The 20,782-nt window shown below is 33.0% G+C and overlaps 1 protein-coding gene and 2 long non-coding RNA genes across 3 annotated transcripts; 2 read left to right on the forward strand and 1 right to left on the reverse strand.

The window, feature by feature from the left end:
- Positions 1-573: 573 nt before the first annotated feature.
- Positions 574-4,411, forward strand: LOC143058993 (uncharacterized). Its single transcript, XM_076232468.1, has 3 exons — positions 574-630; positions 1,912-1,982; positions 3,514-4,411. The coding sequence occupies exon 3, from the start codon at positions 3,706-3,708 to the stop codon at positions 4,105-4,107; it is 402 nt and encodes a 133-aa protein (XP_076088583.1). The 5' UTR covers positions 574-630; positions 1,912-1,982; positions 3,514-3,705; the 3' UTR covers positions 4,108-4,411.
- Positions 4,412-7,128: 2,717 nt separating this feature from the next.
- LOC143058480 (uncharacterized) lies at positions 7,129-9,248 on the reverse strand. The gene is made up of 2 exons (XR_012973082.1): positions 9,107-9,248; positions 7,129-8,432 (listed from the first exon to the last, which is right to left on the reverse strand). It is a non-coding gene; the product is annotated as an uncharacterized LOC143058480 (long non-coding RNA).
- A 4,129-nt stretch (positions 9,249-13,377) lies between these two features.
- Positions 13,378-17,828, forward strand: LOC143058726 (uncharacterized). The gene is made up of 5 exons (XR_012973212.1): positions 13,378-13,769; positions 15,000-15,063; positions 15,544-15,628; positions 16,372-16,506; positions 17,253-17,828. It is a non-coding gene; the product is annotated as an uncharacterized LOC143058726 (long non-coding RNA).
- Positions 17,829-20,782: the final 2,954 nt, after the last annotated feature.

Genomic DNA, 20,782 nt, shown 5'->3' on the forward strand with positions numbered 1-20,782 from the left:
CATAATTAAAGACGCATATTGGTAAGGACTGCCTATTTGTGCAACTTGTTTCAGTTAACCCATAGTGATCAGTTTTACAGTCGGTCTTTTCCTCCATTTGTCCATGAAACTTAGGCATTATTTTTTTCATGCAAATATCCAGGTCAAAAGTCAAGGTCAATTATTGATGTCAATTATAAGAATGCTATGGTTGCTAAAGCTTGTGTCATCTCTGATATTTGAGAACATTTCAAATGCAGGTTATTACTGCTTTTACAACCACATTTTTCATAATAATCAGACAATGAAAACAATAAAATAATTTCCAAATTTAAACAGTAAAAATATACTCCAACATGTATTACAGAATTTTTTAAATGACAGTATTGTTTTTAACTTTAAAGGGTTTAAACTTAAGATTGTTTTTTTTTCTTACAGATGATCGTGCAGTTTTAGTAGAAGCTGAACTTAGTTATATCCAGCAGCACGTCTCCCCAAGTGAAGAGTTTATAGCTGTTGTTTTCATCAATGACGGAAGTACTGGGGTGTGTCCAGTGTCTTAGATCACTGAAGGGGAGAAGACAGAGGAAGCTACCGTTACAATTGACTGGGAAGGAACATCATACCAGTCAACAATATTGAAGATATCTAGTAAGTACACCTTTTTTTATTCTCTTAGTAAAATAGGGGAGGGGGTTCATTCCATTTTTTGATAGGTACGAGTATGCCTCAAAACAGGGTCACCTTTTCATGCCCTGCTGGTTAAAACAAGCTCACTTTTTAACATAGCCGTTAAGAAAAGAACAGGATTTATTAAAATAACAGTCAAGCATACATTTTCTGAGGATGTCAAGAACAGGGTATTTTTTCAGATATTGTTTATTTTAGAACAAGTGCTATTATCCCAAAATGATGACTTGAAAGCCCCCTCCAACTTCTCCATAATCATTTTAAAAGTTATATTGAAATGAGTCCTTCTAAGATAGTTTTTTTCTTGTGAAATTTGTTTTTGTTTTTTTCCAATTTTGCTGTTTTTTGTTTTTATTTTGATTCTTATTATAGAAAGAGTTTAACTGTTAACTAATGTTCAGCAAAGTAAGATCTACAAAAAAGTTAACATGACCAAAATTGTAAATTGATCCCTTTAGAAGTTTTTGCCCTTTAAAGACAATTGTTCCCAATTTGTTCTTCAATATAAAAAAGATGTGGTATGATTGCCAATGAGACAACTGTCCACAATAGACCAAAATGACACAGACGTTAACAACTATAGGTCAATGTACAGCCGTCAACCATGAGCATAGCTCATACCTCACAGTCAGCTATAAAAGGCCCAATATGACAATGTAAAACAATTCAAACAAGAAAACTAAACGCCTTATTTATAAAAAAAAATGAACGAAAATCAAAAATACATAAACAAAGGACAACCACTGAATTGTAAACAGGCTCCTGACTTTGGACAGGCACATACATATAATGTTGCTAACATTTAAAAATCTTCTCCTGAAAAACAGTGTATCCAAAACTTATAACTAATTGTTCTTCAGAATCTTTGTCATTGTGTACTTCAATATAAAATATAATGATTTATTTATATGTATATACAACTCGTCTAAACATCAACCCAACAATGTTAGATCTGTAAATTTGCTTTTGCAAATTTTTTGTTCCTCCCTGGATTCAAACCCATGCTACAGAGATATCGTGACACCAAATCGCCTGCATATATATATATAGTAACAAAATCACTTTAGATTCAAGAATAGTTTAGATGAATTTCACTGGATACATGTAGTTGTATTCTTAACTTCTCACAAACTTAAGTAAAATGACAGGTTTTAAGGTTTTAAGTTCATGTTTGATCACTTATATATCCTTTATATCATGTATATAGAAAACATGTATTTATAATTTCTTTCTTTTTTTTAGCTAACCAAGATGAATTAGAGAAAGCCAGGTCAAGTTATCGTGCAGAGAAAAGAAAATCAAAGCAGTCTACAGTAAGTCCAATTCATTTACCTAAGAAAATTATAAAAGATGTGGTATGAGTGTCAATGAGACATCAATTATATTAGACACAGTAGAAAATCCAGAACTTTTCATTAACACATGATTAAGGGGGAGGGGGGCTGCTTATACTATATGCAATAGGTCTACTATATTTGGTGTATGGAACGATTGTAAGGTGTTCATGTGTAGCTGACAGGCGTCAACTGACCTTGACCTCATTTTCATGGTTTAGTGGTCAAAGTTAAGTTTTTGAGTTTTGGTCTATTTTTCTAATACTTTATGCATTAGGTCAACTATATTTGGTGTATTTTATGATCTATATGTCTGTTACACAGGTTTTATTTGACCTTGACCTCATTTTCACGGTCCATTGCTAAGGGTTAAGTGTTTGTGTTTTGGTCTCTTTTTCTTAATTTATAAGCAATAAGTCAATAATATTTGTTGTATTGAAGAACTGTTAGCTGAACATGTCTGCCTGGCATGGTTCATCTGACCTTGACTTCATTTTCATGGTTCATTGATCAATGTTGTTTTCTTGGTTAATGTTGAGTTTATGTGACAGTTGTTATAAAGCTTTATATTTAGGACTATCAACATAATATCAATGATTAGTAAAGAAGGCGAGACATTTCAGTGTGTGCACTCTTGTTCTTACAAAAGGGGGCTCCAGGCCTGTCTATGAGACACAATGTTGTTAATATAAGTAATTATTGATTACAGTATTGTTTAAACCCAGAGCAATTTCCATAAGCTATATAATAAAATAAAATGCAATAAAGAGCCTCAAAATAACCAGTTTAAACAGATTAAAACACAACCAGCAGCCTTCATAAATTAATATAGAACATAAATTAAATGAACTACAGCATAAAACAACAACTGACTTTTGGTCCAGGTAGTTTATTTATTGAAGTTGTAGTCATATTAAGGAATACTATGTTCAGAAAGTATTGGTGCATTTATTACTTCAATTTTGTCACTTTAGACAAAAACTTAATTTAAATGTTTGCAATAATATTTTTATATTGAGAAAAGAATCCTTTTTAATGAATAGAAAAAAAAATCAAAATGTGAGTTAAAATTACTGCAAATATAAACCTGTCACATTTTTCGCAATAATAAAAAAAATCCTAATAATTTCTAGATTTACAGTACACAAGGGTACACATGTTCATTGTTTGCCAATTGAAAGGTTTTAATCAAAATTTTAAACATTTGAAGAATGGGCAATGTGGCAATGTTTACAACTTTGTAAAAATTTAGTTAAACATGGTGAACAAAAGAAGAATGAATGTCACACAGTAAACATTATTTAGACTAAAATAGACAAATATAATAAAAAAAACCAGATTTATAAAATGCTCAATAATTGTAATGGATTTTGAAACCAAATATTTATGAAGCATAATATAATGGTTAGATTAATGTTAATGTTAAAGAAAAAAAAAAACACTGGCCCACTTCATATATATACAAAAGTATAAAAAGTAAACGAATATGACATTTTTGTTTAATTTTTAGATTGCAGTTACAGAGAGTGAAGCAGTACAGCCTATTGTCAGCTCAACTAAACCTTCCAAAGCTGCATTAAAGCACAAATGCATAGCATCAATTTCTCCACCGAAAGCAAGTAGCATTTTGACCCCACCAGCTCCACGACCAACTTACAATTTAAATGTGGAAACACAAAGTAAAGTAAATGACTTCATCCAGATGAAAAGATCTATAGCCACCCAGACTAAAGTTATCACATTGAGCAGATCAGCAATCAAACATATTGACATTCCACCCGTATCACCAAAGTCAGATATTGCTACTATCAACATTCAACCATCAGAAGTACATCCTAAATCATCAGGATTTTCATCACCAGATCTCTCATCAACTTCTTCCCGAGATCACTTGTCACCTGCCAAACCCTTGGAATACGCTTCAACTTCTTCTTCACCAGATCACCTGTCACCTGCCAAGCAGTCAGATCACACTTCAACTTCTTCTTCACCAGATCACTTGTCACCTGCCAAGCAGTCAGATCACACTTCAACTTCTTCTTCACCAGATCACTTGTCACCTGCCAAGCAGTCACCAAGCAATTCTTCAGTATACCAACACTAAGAGAACCGTTTAAGTCTAACATTCCCAGACCTGGACAGTATAGTAAATCAGCAGATAGACTCAGGTAGATTATTATCCATAGAGAACACAGTAAAAGATATGCACACTATATTGCTTGGATGGCAGTCTGTCAAACCAATACAACTTTCTGCATGTACCACTGAAGTTAAGTCACAACAACAATCTGTGCATCCATCTTCAATAAGTACCTTGCCAGACGTCAGCAAAATTCCAGCTACAATTACAGAAGATGTACCTTTGACATGTTTCACTGAAACAGCTTCTCCAATGCCTCCAACAAGTCAGGAACCGTCACTCAAAATAAACAATACAGATATAGACAATTTCACTGCATTTGTTCCGTCAGCTCCAGTTTCTACATCCTCTATCAGCATAGCGCCAACAACCTTATGCGACTCAAATAATGACCTCATCAGCCTTGACAACAACACTACAAGACTTGTACTGTCAGAAATAGAATTGAACAAAGAAAACCCAGCCAAACCTTTAGTTGCAGATGCCAAATTTTGTCAACTCTCTGTAGCCACTATTTTAACAACTACGCCATCCGCTTTAAATTTAAACATATGTACTATTCCAATTGCGATTAATACAACAGATCTAGGAATTCCAGATAATATAATACACAAGTCCAAACTAAAAGCAGGTAGTGACAGAAGAAAGTTTGGTGTTGACTTGTTTAGAGAAATTTGTTCACTGCAAGATGTGTACCAAAAACATGTCAGTGGTAAATCCAGCAACAAGTCGTTAGTTAAAGAACAGATCAATCCAGAAAAGATATCGGCCATCAGAACTACATGCCTGAACTATTTTCCCGTAGCACCATCAGACAAGACAGGTAGTTGGAATGATGTTGCGCGAGCGATCGACAAGGCAAACTGGCAATTTCACAAGCACCTGGAAAAAGAGTTTGAACTGTCATCATTGTAACTTAGACATTGAGACTCAGTTATGTGTTGTTACATAATCACAAACTCTTTATGTTATAACAAATTTTTAGTTTCATGAATATATATGCTTATAATTGGTTCTAATTCAAATGAAGAAAAAGAGTTTTCTTTTATATTTTTTATGTCATGCATATACAACACATTTGTCAAAAGAAACTTCATTATATGGTAAAACGTATGTTTAAAAACAGCCAATTTAAAAAGTTTTAGCTGAACAGACTTGTTATTTTTTGGGTGCATTAAACGATTAAAAGATTTTTGGAGAAAATTTTCATTTTTGTTTAAAAAAGATTCTGTAAATTTTCAAGATATTGAAAAGATTAAGGATGTACATAACAAAACTAAGAAGAAATTGTATAACTGTATAAAAAAGTTGCTAATTTAATGTTGCTACTATTAAATCTTCATGTGATTAATTTATTTTAAAATGTTGAATTGTTTGAAAGTATATTTTATAGTGTATCTGAAACCAATAAATCTTTTAAAACAAATTATATGTTTTGTAACCTATTTAGTTTAAAAGTACCAGTCATTTACATTGAAATGCAGAGAGTAAAAATATGATTATTCTTCTCATTTATCTGGTAACATTGTATGAAGTCAGACGATACTAAAGTATTCAAAGGAATATAGAATAAAAGCAACTCTTGGAAAACAGGCTGTGAAAAAGTGAACTTAAAAAGTATTACATGAACAACACAATAAACCTTAAATAGAATAAGATTCAATTGGAAGGTTCAAACTTTAAAAAAGATGGAGAAATTACAATATAAAAAAGAAGATGTGGTATGATTGCCAATGAGACAACTATCCACAAAAGACCAAGATAACACAAATATTAACAACTATAGGTAACAGTTCGGCCTTCAACAATGAGCAAAGCCCATACCGCATAGTCAGCTATAAAAGGCCTCGATAAGACGATGTAAAACAATTCAAACGAGAAAACTAACGGCCTTATTTATGTAAAAAAAATAAACGAAAAACAAATAAGTAACACATAAACAACCGACAACCACTGAATTACAGGCTCCTGATAGACTTAATAAAACAGCCATCACTAAATGACCAAAAAAGCATAGATATCAGCATCTATCAGTCACACATTACAGCCTTCAACAATAAGCAAATTAGCAAAATCAATTCTGCATAGCACCAAAATTATGATTCCTCGTACTATGAACAGGCACATACAGTTATGTGATAAATTATGTTGGAAGTGACAAACAAAGAGCATAAAACGGTTGTTCTCAATTCTTCATGTACACTAGTTTCAATTGAAACAGACATTAAGCGTCTGAGGAGCAATTCAAACTCCAAATTTATATAACCTAGAGATCTAGAATCTAACAAACAGACCAAAGCTTAGTTTATTTTCAAACAGACTGATGGTCTGAAAGCCTCTGGGTTAAAGATTTCTGGTTATGTTGAGGGCTCATTTTTGGTCTTAGGCTATATTCTCCTTTTTGTCTTTGGTCATGTTGTTGTTCTTTGACATGAATTGTGTTTCGATTCTTTCCACTGTTTAAACTTTAATGATGTTATTTTCCCATTGACATGTTGAAATACTGATTTTGATCTTTCATAAGTTTTCACAACATGTAGCTTAGTCAAAGAAATCAAACTATTTTTAAATATCTTAACAGTCAACAGTTTTCAGGCTGATGAATCGACTCTCAAGGGCCTTTATGGCAAAATGTTCTAAGTATTTACTACTGTCATCACTAGCCAGACTGAGTAGGTGAGTTAGAATCTAGCTTGTGTGGGTGCACTCCACTCAATCTTAATTGGCTAGAATTGTCAGTTTTCCTATTGACGGTCATGGTTTTCGCAAGGCACTACCACTTCCTCCACCAAAAAAAAAAACTGACCGCCACGAAATAACCCTGAAAGTGGTGCTTAAAAAACATTAAAACACCAACAATCAATCAATCAATGAAGACATTCAACAAATTTCTAGAACTTAATTAAATGTAATGATTCCTAAACAATGGACGGATGTAATGAAAAGGCAAGTTTGAGAAAGAATGAATAAAACTGAAAACAGAAGTACACTTTCAAATAAGTTTATTAAATCAATTCTGTTCTGTAGATTGGAAACATACATAAATGCATGGTTTATGACTTTAGATAATATTTCTCGAGATCCCAAGACTCAAGTAAGTTCTTATCAGGTGCTTGAAGTTTGCAACATCATAAAAAAATAGGAACCAAGATATGTACATGTATTGCATAAACCATCTGAAGAAACACTAAATCTGCAAGCTCTACTACGCAGGTTTCTTGTATGTAAAGTAATGACAATTTGTTGGTTATATTATGATGAAAATGCAATGTAAAAATTTAAATAAAATGATTTAATGAGGGCAGGTTGATACGACAGCAGATGTTTAACCCTAAACAGGTGGGGTCTGATACAGCAGAGTCTGCAGACATCCACGATGTGATAGCAACATACTAACACATTTTTAGCAGACATATAAAAAAATAAAATGGTGTGAAATTACCATTAAACAGATATAAACAATTACTGTAGATTGAATTATTTACAAGGATACAAATTTCATAGATTAAGGCAAACATGCATTTTTGTTGATACTTATGTACTTGATTTTGTTGTTTTCAAATAACCTTATGAACATGATAAATCTACTTTTAAAAATAACATTTAAACATATAAAACCTCCAAAAATTACATTATCATCTTGAATCTAGTATACAATAAGATAACATTAAAAGGTAAAAACACAATACAAGTACAACTTAAAAAGAAAATCTACAATATATACAATTTCAATATATTGTTATGTTATAAAGATCACATAAAAACTGTTCCCCTTTTCATCACAGAATTTCTTTCCATTGAGGCAGTTTGGGTGTATGAAAAATTAGACTAGAGTTCAAACCTCATAATCTAGCTGACAGGAAAAATTCTCTCACCAGTAAAAGAAAAAAAGGAAGTTATGAGAAAAACTGCAATAATCGATAGAAACTATAGAAAATAACTTATAAAATATTTTCACTGGATTTATACTAAGTTAAGAAAATGTAAACAACAGCACAGTTCTGGAAAACTTCCTTTTGGTTTATAAAAAAAGGTATAAAATACCAATACAGTATAGAAATATGGGTTCTAGTCCCTGGGAAAGTCTATCTAATGCATCATTACATAAATCATAACAAGCTGTTTACAATGTTCAATATCCACTTGCTTCACCATTTACATCCACAACTTTTGGTACAACCTTGAAAAGATGGTCTATGTATCTGCAACATACAGCGGGCGTTACGGTATCCCAAAACTCTTGAATTCCATCAAGTAACTCTTGTTGGTTGGTAGGTTTCTTTCTCCTCCTGTAAAACATTATTTTGTTTAGTGTTACATATTTGTTTTTTGTTTTATTTTTTTTACATAATAGTTATCAAAGGTACCAGGATTATAATTTTGTACGCCAGACGCACGTTTCGTCTACACAAGACTCATCAGTGATGCTCATATCAAAATATTTATAAAGCCAAACAAGTACAAAGTTGAAGAGCATTGAGGATCCAAAATTCCAAAATAAATCAGGCATTCAGTTTTCTCGTTCGAATTGTTTTACACTTTAATTTGAGGCCTTCTATAGTTAACTATGCGGTATAGGCTTTGCTCATTGTTGCAGGTACGTTGACCTATAGTTGATTATTTCTGTGTCTGTCTCTTTTGGTCTCTTAGAAATCATACCACATCTTCTTTTTTTTATATTTTCTTTACTTTATAGTCTATTGTCATAATTGTTACTGTTGGAAACTCGGATTTCATTTATTACTGCATTAATTTTTAGACATATAAGTTAAATGGCTTCTCATTTTCTAAGGAGTCATTTAGGGGCCTTAAATAGCTGACTATGCGGTATGGGCTTTGCTCATTGTTGAAGCTTGTAAGATGACCAAAAGTTGTTAATTTCTGTGACATTTTGGTCTCTTGTGGAGAGTTGTCTCATTGGAAATCATACCACATCTTCTTTTTTATACTAAAGAATACTAACCTTATGTGATATTTCAGTGATCCCCAAAGATGTTCTATAGGATTCATGTCTGGGCTTTCTGGTGGAGTTACCCAATGGTTAATGCCATTATTCTGCATGAAAGCCTTTGTAGATCTGCTAACATGTTTCGGGTCATTGTCCTGCATAAAGCGATGGCCATTTGGATACTGTTGCTGTATGAATGGAACCAGTTTCTGTGTTAAAATGCCCTGGTACACAATACTGTCTATTATTGATGTAAATATATACAGGCCAGTTGCTCCCCTCCTAGAAATGCCTCCCCAAACATGTACCTAAAATTAATTAAACACTTTAAGTCATATATCTTTTTTTTAAATAGAATGTTATACATGTAACATTTTTTTTTAAACATGATCAATTTATAATTGTTCACTACACTGACTGCAGAGTAATAGCAAAATCAAATAGTAGATAAAATGCATTACTAAGAACTTTATTGCTGAATAAAAACATAAAAATATTGCAAGACTACATGTATAATCCAGGGGAAGGCTACTTGTTATGTAATCAGTGGTAGAGATGAGCCTCTGGAATAGGTGACTTTTACAAGCTTCATTATATATATGTATATATATATATATATATGAAAAGGGTGCAAAATTTAAATTAATATATCAATTTGACAGGGTTTTCAACTTGCCTTGGAGGATTGTATGATATCATAAGTGTCGGAAAAATTAAAGAAGTCCGAATCTTTTGGGTGTGGTTAAAACCACAGTTGTGAATGTATCAGACAGTTGCCATATCAGTTTATCTCTCTATTAATCTTCACATGTATGAAATATTTTCATGGGTTGAACTATTCCACTAGTGTTGATGCTGTTAATCACATTTTTAACTTTTGCACCTAACTGTGCAAACTAAAATTCAGAAATGTAAACAGGAAATAAGATTACAATTATAAATAGGAATCTCAAAAGTGTCAGCAAGTTTTGAAAGGGAACGGCAATATATCTTTTATCCATTTATACAATGTATGTATAGGTCTATTTGTTGTTCATAAATATACGACAGGGTATATATATTTTGATATACATGTCAGATATACAAAATATATGAAAAGGTTGGGATGTGTGATGTCTCAGCTATACTCAAACACTCCTACCAAAAACATATTATAAGTTATATGGTTCGCCACTGACCCCCTACGGATCCATAGAGGGTTAGTAAAATCCATAAGGGGTGAGGCCTGAGGCCGAATCCCCTATGAATTTTATTCACCCTCTATGGATCCGTAGGGGTCAGTAGTTAACCGTATAACTAATTCATCGGACGCTGGACTTTTTCTGCGGCGTTTTGTTGAAAATAAACAATGAAACACAACAACATTAATAGATGACGTCTTCATTAACGTGTCATGAACTCCATATGAAACTTACTAACCCCATACGGTCTCATAGGGGGTCACCATGTGAGGGCGTTTAACCAATCACAACGTTATAACTCATCTGTGGTCCGATAATGAAGTAGATCCCACCCCCTCGCATGTAATAGTTTGAAGATATTATTGAATCTTGCCCACCAGACTGCCCCATAATCATGATAATACTTGAGGGATTTTGCTGACTTGCCAAAGAACAGTTTATGGACATGATACATACCTGCCAAGTTTTCAAAATGCCCATGGGGGTTTTGCGTGCAAGATGGCTGCCATACTCCTAAAAAACCTTCAAGGGGGCCTTCAAATTCAGTGTCATGTTGTTTTTTGGCTTCTTCATACTTTTATATGCCTCAATTCATTGTAAAATTAATTGTTTTGTTAAAATTGTGGACACAATTGCTCTTTACAAATTTCGATTTGGGAGCCTCCATTGGGGAAATCCCCCGCCAATAGTGACAGTTGGCAGGTATGATGATAGACTCTGATTATAATAGGGGTTGACGATCAAGCCATTTGAATGGGGACATATATTTGGAATCACCTCCCTTCTCCTTGGTCATGTTGGTTGGTGGAGCCCCCTATTAAAATGTCTAATTCCGCCTCTTGCTGCCTGCATTCTCCTTTTGTAAACCTTAATACCTTTACCAGTGTTTTTTATGATTGAACAACACATGACTTTATGTTTACCTTTTGTTTTATTTTGCCATGGTTGATTTGTACGTTTTTTTAAAAAGCTTTTATGGCCTCGTCCTAGTTACTGACACTGTCGTATCTACTAAAATGTGTAAATATAAAATCGAGTTGGATAAGTCAAGAATACAATACGGAAAGTGTACATTTATGCTTACCTGATATGGATGCTTTGGTTTAGCTGTCTTTATGACTGGCTCCCCTTCCTTCCTAAATGATCTTCCTGTTGTGGTTTGAATTTTAACTGTGGTCTCGTCAGTGAAAATAACATCATCAAATTGTTCATTGTCTGCGAGGCATCTCAATGCATGGTCCAGTCTCTTTGGTTTGTTCTGATGTCTAACCATCTGACAGTATTGTGTCGCCGAACGTGTCCACCCAAGACTCTTCCTGGCTCTTTTGATTGTTGCCACACTTATGTTTATGTGAAAACGAGTATTAATTTCTCTTGTCAGTTCCTGTGCCGAAATCTCCCTGTCGGCATGGATTTTTTCGTCTATAAAGACGAAGTGTCTTTCTTGCAGGGTTTTCCTCCGACCAGCTGCCTTTGGTGGATCACTAAGAGTGCCATTTGCACGGAAACGGGTTTAAAATTTCCCGATGCCCTCTCTTGAAATAGAAACTCCCTCAGTGTCGGATAAAATACTGGAAATCTTCACATACGATTTTCCACTTTGGCGCATATTAACTATTCGCTGTCTCATATACATTGAAATTCGGTTAACTATGACGGGAGGCATTTTGCGTGTGGCTTTATCAACGATAATAATAACACTGAATGGCGACTCGAGAGATGCCCTAACTGCAGTGACGTCATTTAGAACTGTTCTACAATCCTGACAGGTTTGGTCAGTTCTACGGTTAGAACTGATTTAGTCAGTTCTGCTGACAGTTCTACGGTTAGAACTGATTTGGTCAGTTCTACCTAGAACTGATCCTGACAGTTCTACCCTAGAACTGATCCTGACAGTTCTACCCTAGAACTGATCCTGACAGTTCTACCTAGAACTGATTTGGTCAGTTCTACCTAGAACTGATTCTGACAGTTCTACTTAGAACAGTTCTAGGGTAGAACTGTTCTAGCTAGAACTGTTCTAGGACAGGTTAGAACAGTTCTATGACAGATTAGTCTGACAGTTCTAATGAGAGGTTAGAACTGATCTCCACTGTAGCTTATCATGACATAATACTGATTTAACATTGTGCAATCCTAGCTCAACAACACGTACTTTCAACTGTACGTCGTGTAATTTCTAGTGAGCATATTGCATTGGTAGCTTATCATGACATAATACTGATTTAACAATGTGCAATCCTAGCTCAACAACACGTACTTTCAACTTTACGTCGTGTAATTTCTAGTGAGCATATTGTATGGTTAGCTTATCGTGACATAATATTGATTTAACATTGTGCAATCCTATAGCTAGCTCAACAACACGTACTTTCAACTGTACGTCGTGTAATTTCTAGTGAGCATATTGTATGGTTAACTTATCGTGACATAATACTGATTTAACATTGTGCAATCCTAGCTCAACAACACGTACTTTCAACTGTACGTCGTGTAATTTCTAGTGAGCATATTGAATTGGTAGCTTATCATGACATAATACTGATTTAACCTTGTGCAATCCTTGCTCAACAACACGTACTTTCAACTTTACGTCGTGTAATTTTTAGTGAGCATATTGTATGGTTAGCTTATCGTGACATTAAAGTAACATAACAGTATGCTAGTTTAGCTTTAAATCGTGTAGTTTAAAGTCTACATACATTATGATAAGCCTATCGTGACATTATAATGATATAACGTTGTGATATCTAAACTTTACATTCATCAATAATAAGTCAACATCATAAAGTTCAACTTTTCGTTTTATTTGTTATCCTAGCAATCTAAGAGTACGTCTAAGCTTTATCGAGTATTAAGTTTACATCGTGCAATGTCAACTTAAGGTATCCGACCCATAATAAAGATGTACGGAAAATTTTCCGGAGTTTACCGAGGTGTAAATTTTTCAAGACCTCGGTATTTTCCGCCTAGTAAGCGAAAGTATAGTTATTATTTTTAAAATGACGATTAAAATATCAGAAAGGTTTAATTGAAGTATATTTTCATTAACTATAGAGTAAACGCTCATTTTTTCTATAAATTGTCCAGTTATGGTGAACAAATATGGACGACTCGGTCGGCTGCCAAGACAGACGAAGGCGTTTTACCAAAAAAAGTACGCCGATTTAAGTCTCTTCGTCTTATCGTGATGCGGAAATAATGTGTGCAGTTTGGATGCAACTGGTTGTCAAATATGTTGTACCGGCATAGGAAGATTCGTTGATAGAAGGAATGTAAACACATCACGCACTTGTCCTTTTTATCTGGCGATCTGCCCTGGGAGACGATTTGAATGGATCGTTCATTTTTATGTTTTAAAGTTCTGTATTCATATGTTAAGTGTATATCTGGATGGAATTGAACCGACTTTCTTATGGTTTCTAACATGAAGAAACTAGTAAACCAAAGGCCAAGCTGATGCCAAGCTTCAGTGTAAAACTTTGAGCAGGTGCCAGGTAATTTGCATTTACAAACCAAACTTGAGTTGGACAACATTGTCATGTTAATTATGCCAAACGACACCAGCTAGTCTGACAAAACAGCCGTTAGATGCCATAGTGTTCTAAACTAGATACATGTATGAAAAAAATGATTATTTAAAAAATAATCCAGGTCGGTCAGTTTATATGTTTGTAATAATTTAGGAACAAACACCCAAGTCAAGGCAAAAAACAAATACAAACATATTGATAACAATTGCAAGAATGCATTAAACAAAAGTGCAGTAGAATTAAATAGGAAAACATGCATGCTATCAGATAATTGAGGGATTCAAGCCAAGGCTACCCTTCAACATGATCAAAAGTTGAATTGACATGGTACACATACAATGTACATGTATGATCATCATGTAACATGAACCATCAATGGCTGTTAAACTTGTCACGTGACATTGACACAGACACTGCCACAACACTAATTAATTGATACATGTATATACTTAGTAGTATGACTATATTAATATATTTGATAATATCCATCTAAAAATCATCTAATAATTTAATCAGTATTTGATTAAAAGTCAAATGCTCATGTACATGATGTACATGTAGGATACAAAAAAACATAAATGAAGAGCAAACAAACAATTGACCGTCCATACATGTATATATCTGGGAGTTTTTTCTGTTTCATTTCTATGAATGTAAGAAGAAGTTGATACTTTACATGTACAAAACAATGTACATGTACTTCCCATTTTAATGTGATACATGTATACATACTATACTTATTTTTTTTTATACAATACATGTAACTAGTCGAAAAATTTAAATACAGACAAATATTCAACGACTGAGCCAATAAGACACAAGTTCACCAAGGTGCATTGTCCCTGTTCAGCGTTGTAAGGTCACAAGTTGTAAAGCTTTTCAATATTTGAATTCTTTGATTATTTATTCTTTTTATTACATCATGTACATGTACATTGGCAAATAACATTTTTACAACAAATATTATTTTATTATAAAATGTATGTGTTTTTTAATATATGTCCAGTTTTCACTTTATTATATTTGGTAAGAAAATTTGTATTACAAACTAACAAACATCATTTGTACATACATACATGTACAAATGATGTACATGTACATGTACATTGTACTGCTACATATATACATTCCTTATCTATGTGCTATCTAAATGAAGAACATTTTTCTAACAGAAATTTATATTTCATTTTTTAGAGAAACCATTCCTGTTAAAGATGTGACATTAATCCCTCCAAACCTACAAAACACAATTGATTAGGTAAGTTGCAGATTATCTGAGATATTTTTGATTATCATCCCAAGAAATGTAGAATACATGTATAACTCTTCTTTCATTTATATTATCATGAAGATACATGTACCTTGAATGTAATTTGTACAGTTCTATATGTATTTCTGCCATCTGTCACTGTTAATTTAAATGTACATTAGGGGTCAGTAAATAATCAAAACATGATACATGTATAAAGACTAATCGTGTGTATTTTCATTAACTAATACACAGGTTTTTTTTTGTGTTCAGATTGATAGCAATTTTGTTGTCAATTGTTGTAGTGTCATTGATAAATGAATGGAATAAATGGTTGTACATTTGTACCTAAAATTATTTGAAACATGTCTGAACTTAACTTATATGTAGATACAATTAACATTGTATAACCAATTTTTATTTACATTTGTATATTTATATGTACATGATCAATGTATCAATGATGACAAGGAACTTTTTAAATTTCAGAGATGCTAATTAACCTTGTTAATGACTGTGGAGAACTTATGCTACATTTACCTAATACACAGACAAACACAGATGCCAGGAATAGGTAATAAATAGAGCAGTTTTCTAAGATACATGTTCGTGTTAACATGTTATACATGTATCATGTATATTATATGCCTTGTCTTTAAAAAGATAGATATGAAACATGAACACATATGTACATGTTCCATGTTTACATGTATTAGAGAGTTATCTAAACTGTTTAAAAGCTGATAACTACTTAGTACTATCAGAATTTTAGTCTATTTGTTTCTCTGTTTGTCCATGATTTATCTTATAATGGATAGAGTTTGAAAATTAAATCTATAAAGTTGGATGAAATATTCATAATGCTTGCATAGGTACAAAGCCATTTTGAAAATAAGAAGATGTGGTATGATTGCCAATATGAAAACTTTCCCCAATACACGTACTTCACATGACATATAAAAGAACCACTTTAAGTCACCATACAACCTTACACAATAAGACAAACCCATACTACATAATCAGCTATAAATTTAAATAATTCAAAGGAGAAGACTAAATACAACTACTGAATTATTGGTTATATAGCATTAAAATACAACTACTGAATTATTGGTTATACAGCATTAAAATACAACTACTGAATTACTGGTTCCTGACTTGGGACAGGCACATACAGAATGTAGCAGGGATAAACTACATTTAGATGTAATCTTATTAAAAAATTACCCATTATCAAACTAAAAATGCCTATTACTAAGTGAACTCAGATTATTCTGCTGTTTACATATTTGTTAAACTATAATTTGCTTCTTGTAGAAATTAGCATGTGAGATCAAGATGCAGATATATCCACCAGATACCAAATGCCACACCAAAGCAGACATTTTCAAATGTTGAGGGACCTATGAATACATCTACATCCTTCATTGTAATGGACTTTGAACTGATTGAGTATGTTAGCTAACATTTAATCAATTATGTTTGAACAGTGCTACACAACAGCATGGGTGGATTTTGCTTTTTCCACCAGCCCACTCCAGCTATAATCTCTTTTTTGTTAAAATATTGATATCTAATGCTTATCTGCTTTTTTCCATTGATTGTACTTGAAAGTCTTTTAATTAAACAAAAGAAATTGCATGCCCATTCCTATGGGTGGGCAGAGTTGACAAGCTAGAAAGTTTGCCCACTCCCACTGTGAACGGTCGGACAAAGCAAAATCCACCTGAGCTGTAGTGTATATTTTGAAAGTCAATGACTTCTATTAAAAAAAAGAAAAAAGAAATCTAGAACTTTACAATCTTTTTTTTAATACCCCTATTTATAAACAAAAGAAGATGTCATATGATTGCCAAAGATACAACTCTCCACAAGAAACCAAGTGACACAGAAATTAGCAGCTACAGGTCATTGTAAGGCCTTCAACAATGAGCAAAGCCCATACCGCATATTCAGCTATAAAAGGCACTGAAATGACAAATGAAAGATTATGCATGGTGGGGGTGAAATAAAAAGTGTCTTCTGACCCCCTCTCCCCCTACATTTATTTCTGGAACATCCCTCAGTGTTGTAACACATATACACATTTGGTAGTCAGATTGCTTTCAACCATATACTATAGTGATATTTTTCTTCTTCAGAATGCTAAATTTAAAAGTTTTAATTAATTTGTGATGAATTTTCTTTTTTACTTCCAGTTAGGCAAGATGTTATCTCTCATATCAAAGAGATAGAATATGAAACTGGCAGCCAGTATTGATATAATGTGGTTCTAAAAGCTCCAATGCCATCAGGGGCTGAAGACATAACAGGAATTTTGTGGGATTTGACCAACCTTAGACTAAAGAGAAAAGTTGTTGCTGCATAACAGATATTTTGAACTCAGCAATTTTTATTTATGTTTTTAATGTTAATTCTCTCTCTTATGAATAATATGATATCTATACTTGCAATGAGCATGAATTGAAAGTTCCTCATGTCTGTAAAACTGTTTTCCCTTGACATTGACCACATTTCATGGATCGGTGAAAAAATGTACCCATGGTCAGGTCCATGTATCAGATTCAAAAAGCAATAGGTCTGCTTAATTTGGTATACTGTATGATTGATCCTGATCTCATTGTCATGGTTTATTGATCAATGTTAATATTCAAAAGATTTAATATTGATTGTCCATTGTGTATATAGATATGATAATATTTATTTGTATCCTTTGAACCATCATGACCATGTTATACTTTCATGATAATGTACAAATAAATATTGAAATGTGATAGAGTTTATTAATATCATTGAAGAAGATTATTTCTATTATTTATTATGTGCATGAAGTAGGATAAACACTTTCTGAAATATTTCATGGGAGATAATTAACCTAACTGAGTTCAATGTTGAACAGGAATGATGGGGTATTTTTTAATGAGCTCTAGTTAATGCTGGTGTGAAATATAAGAAAATGCATCCTCAGTCTGAGCCCTAATGCTGTCATGTGATGTCTGGTGTTGCACATTGGACAAAATCGAAAACATGTAGCAAAACTATAAATATTGTCCAACATGTTTAACCCAGCCACATTATGTATGTATGTGTCTGTCCCAAGTCAGGAGCCTGATATTCAGTGGTTGTGGTTTGTTTGTGTGTAAAATATTTGTTTTTTGATCATTTTTTTTTAAAATAAGGCCGTGAGTTTTCTCGTTTGAATTGTTTTACATTGTCATTTAGGGCCTTTTATAGCTGACTATGCGGTATAGGCTTTGCTCATTGTTGAAGGCCGTACAGTTACCTATAACTGTTAATTTCTGTGTCATTTTGGTCTCTTGTAGAGAGTTGTCTCATTGGCAATCATACCACATCTTTTTTATTATATACTTTTGAAATATGAACAAAAAGGAGAGAATTTTGATATTTCAGGTCCTAACATTACCTTGACCTTTGAACTTTTGACCTCAAGGTTGAAGCTAATCCTTTATCTAATGCATATCATAAAGTTATCATAATTAACAAATGTAATGAAAGATTATAGTACATAAAGGTAAGTTTACTGTAGAAAATTGAACAAAAAAGGAGGTCATTGTCTAATTTTAGCTCCTAAGATTACTTGACCTTTTGACCTGTTGACCCCTACAGGTTGAAACCAAACCATGATCTTTTGAATATCATCAAATGGTCTTTATTTACAAAGGTTGTGAAGATTATTGGACCAATAGGTAGATACACTTTTGAAAATTTAGCAAAAAAGGAGATTTTTGTTGATTTTAGCTCCAAAAATGACCTTGACCTTTGACCTTTTGAACTTTACATGTCATAAATATCATAGTTTATTCTTATTATAAGATTATATGAAGTATGGTAAATTTTGCTAAAGATTTACATAAATTATACCAAAAAACATCAGAACAGGGATACCAAGTCTCCATTTACGAACTGTGACCTTGACATTCTAGATCAAAATTTCTCGAAATTGGTACGGTAAAAGTTTCTAAAATTTTTTTTTAGGATGGAACAATGTGTTAATTTAAATGTCATTTTTTAATGCTCTGCTAAAACATTCATTTTTGAACTAGTGAAGATATAAAATTGACAAATTTTATACTTTTCTCCTTTTTCTATTATTAGTAACAATAACACAGTTCTAAAAATAGAATAGCAAAAAAACAATTTATTTTTTATGTTTAATTTTACAAGGTTACATGTAAGGTTCCTTTTAAAAGATAGATTAGTAAATTATACTATATAGATTTCTTAAAATTACATACTATTTGAACCCCTTATTTGGCATTTGAGGACAAAAAAGGGGGGGCACTGTAACTCAGCTCTGCTGTTAACCTCAAATATTTTGCGGATTTTTATTTCATAGTAAGAACTCTTAGACCCCCCAACTTACAATCCTTGATAAAAATGTAAATTATTTTGCTTGTTGTATATTGGCTAATTATGGGCCGAATACCTTAACAATATGTAGTTTCGACTCAACGTTACGTGTTATAATCATATCACCATAACGCCGTGGCTTACCACGATGATATCACAACATCAACACTTGAAGTTGCAAGTCAACACAACGCAGATTCAACTTAGCATCTTATTATTTAAAGTTTTCATTTTGATGATTTAATTCATCATCACGCTGTATTAACTTTACAATGGAAGCTTCAGCATAACGTTATGTAAATCTCTAATATATGACAGCTGAGGCTTTCCATACTTGGTAATGAATTCTAATAATCTTGGATCGACCTTTCTAAACTTAAAAGTAAAGTTCACCCACCCATATTGTTCAGATAGATAAAGACTTTTGCATCCGTCGACATTTTCTTCGATTAAAATAATATTGATCTCACAACCACTGTGCATGTATATTTTAACGACCGGGCTAGTTTTCGTGTCTGTTTTAAAAGTAGTTACCTCCCTTGTTAGTGTGATGTTGTCATCAATCTATTTATTTGTACCACCTTTATATAATATTATATTGTACAATTTAAATTTGTGATTCGTTTAATATTTAAATATGATAATTAATTCTTTATCAAAGATATAAACAAGGTAATTTGAAAGTCTTTGATTACTTTACCACCGTAGTTCAATTCAGAAGTCATGCAGTGGCGGATGCAGGAATTTTCGAAAGGGGGGGTGCTAGCCCAGGACAAAGGGGGGGTGCAGGGGGGGGGTGCAAACATATGTCCCGATTCAAATGCATTGATCGGCCAAAATAAAGGGGGGGGTGCGGACCCCCGGAACCCCCCTCTGGATCCGCCACTGTCATGCGGTCTATTTTGTCTACATTATGTTGAATGAATACAGGGGTGTTTATGTTAGACATAATAGTGTCCTATGGAAAAGTGTCCATATGGACACTTTTTCATTGAAATTTGGTATTTATTAATAATGTCCATTGCCATGGAATGGTGTCCCTCAAAAGGACAGATTTTTACTGCTAACAATATGAAATAGTGTCCACTCACAGGACAAATTTTCATAGTAGTTGCTATTAAATTGTGTCCTCCAAGGGAAGTAATACAAAGGTCATTACAAAGTTTTATTATACTTTAATTTTAATTAAAATATGAAGGATTGATGAGAAATTGATCAATATTCAAATGTAAACAAATAAATAATGGATGGAAGTGAATATAGAGAAATTTAAGTTCTAAGAAATACCCAGCAAATGGCAATGACAATGAAAGAATAACAATAAGAAGGAAGTGTAAAATTAAATCTGAAGGACTTT

Source organism: Mytilus galloprovincialis, chromosome 14 (assembly GCF_965363235.1).
Source record: "Mytilus galloprovincialis chromosome 14, xbMytGall1.hap1.1, whole genome shotgun sequence".
NCBI classification, from domain to species: domain Eukaryota; kingdom Metazoa; phylum Mollusca; class Bivalvia; order Mytilida; family Mytilidae; genus Mytilus; species Mytilus galloprovincialis.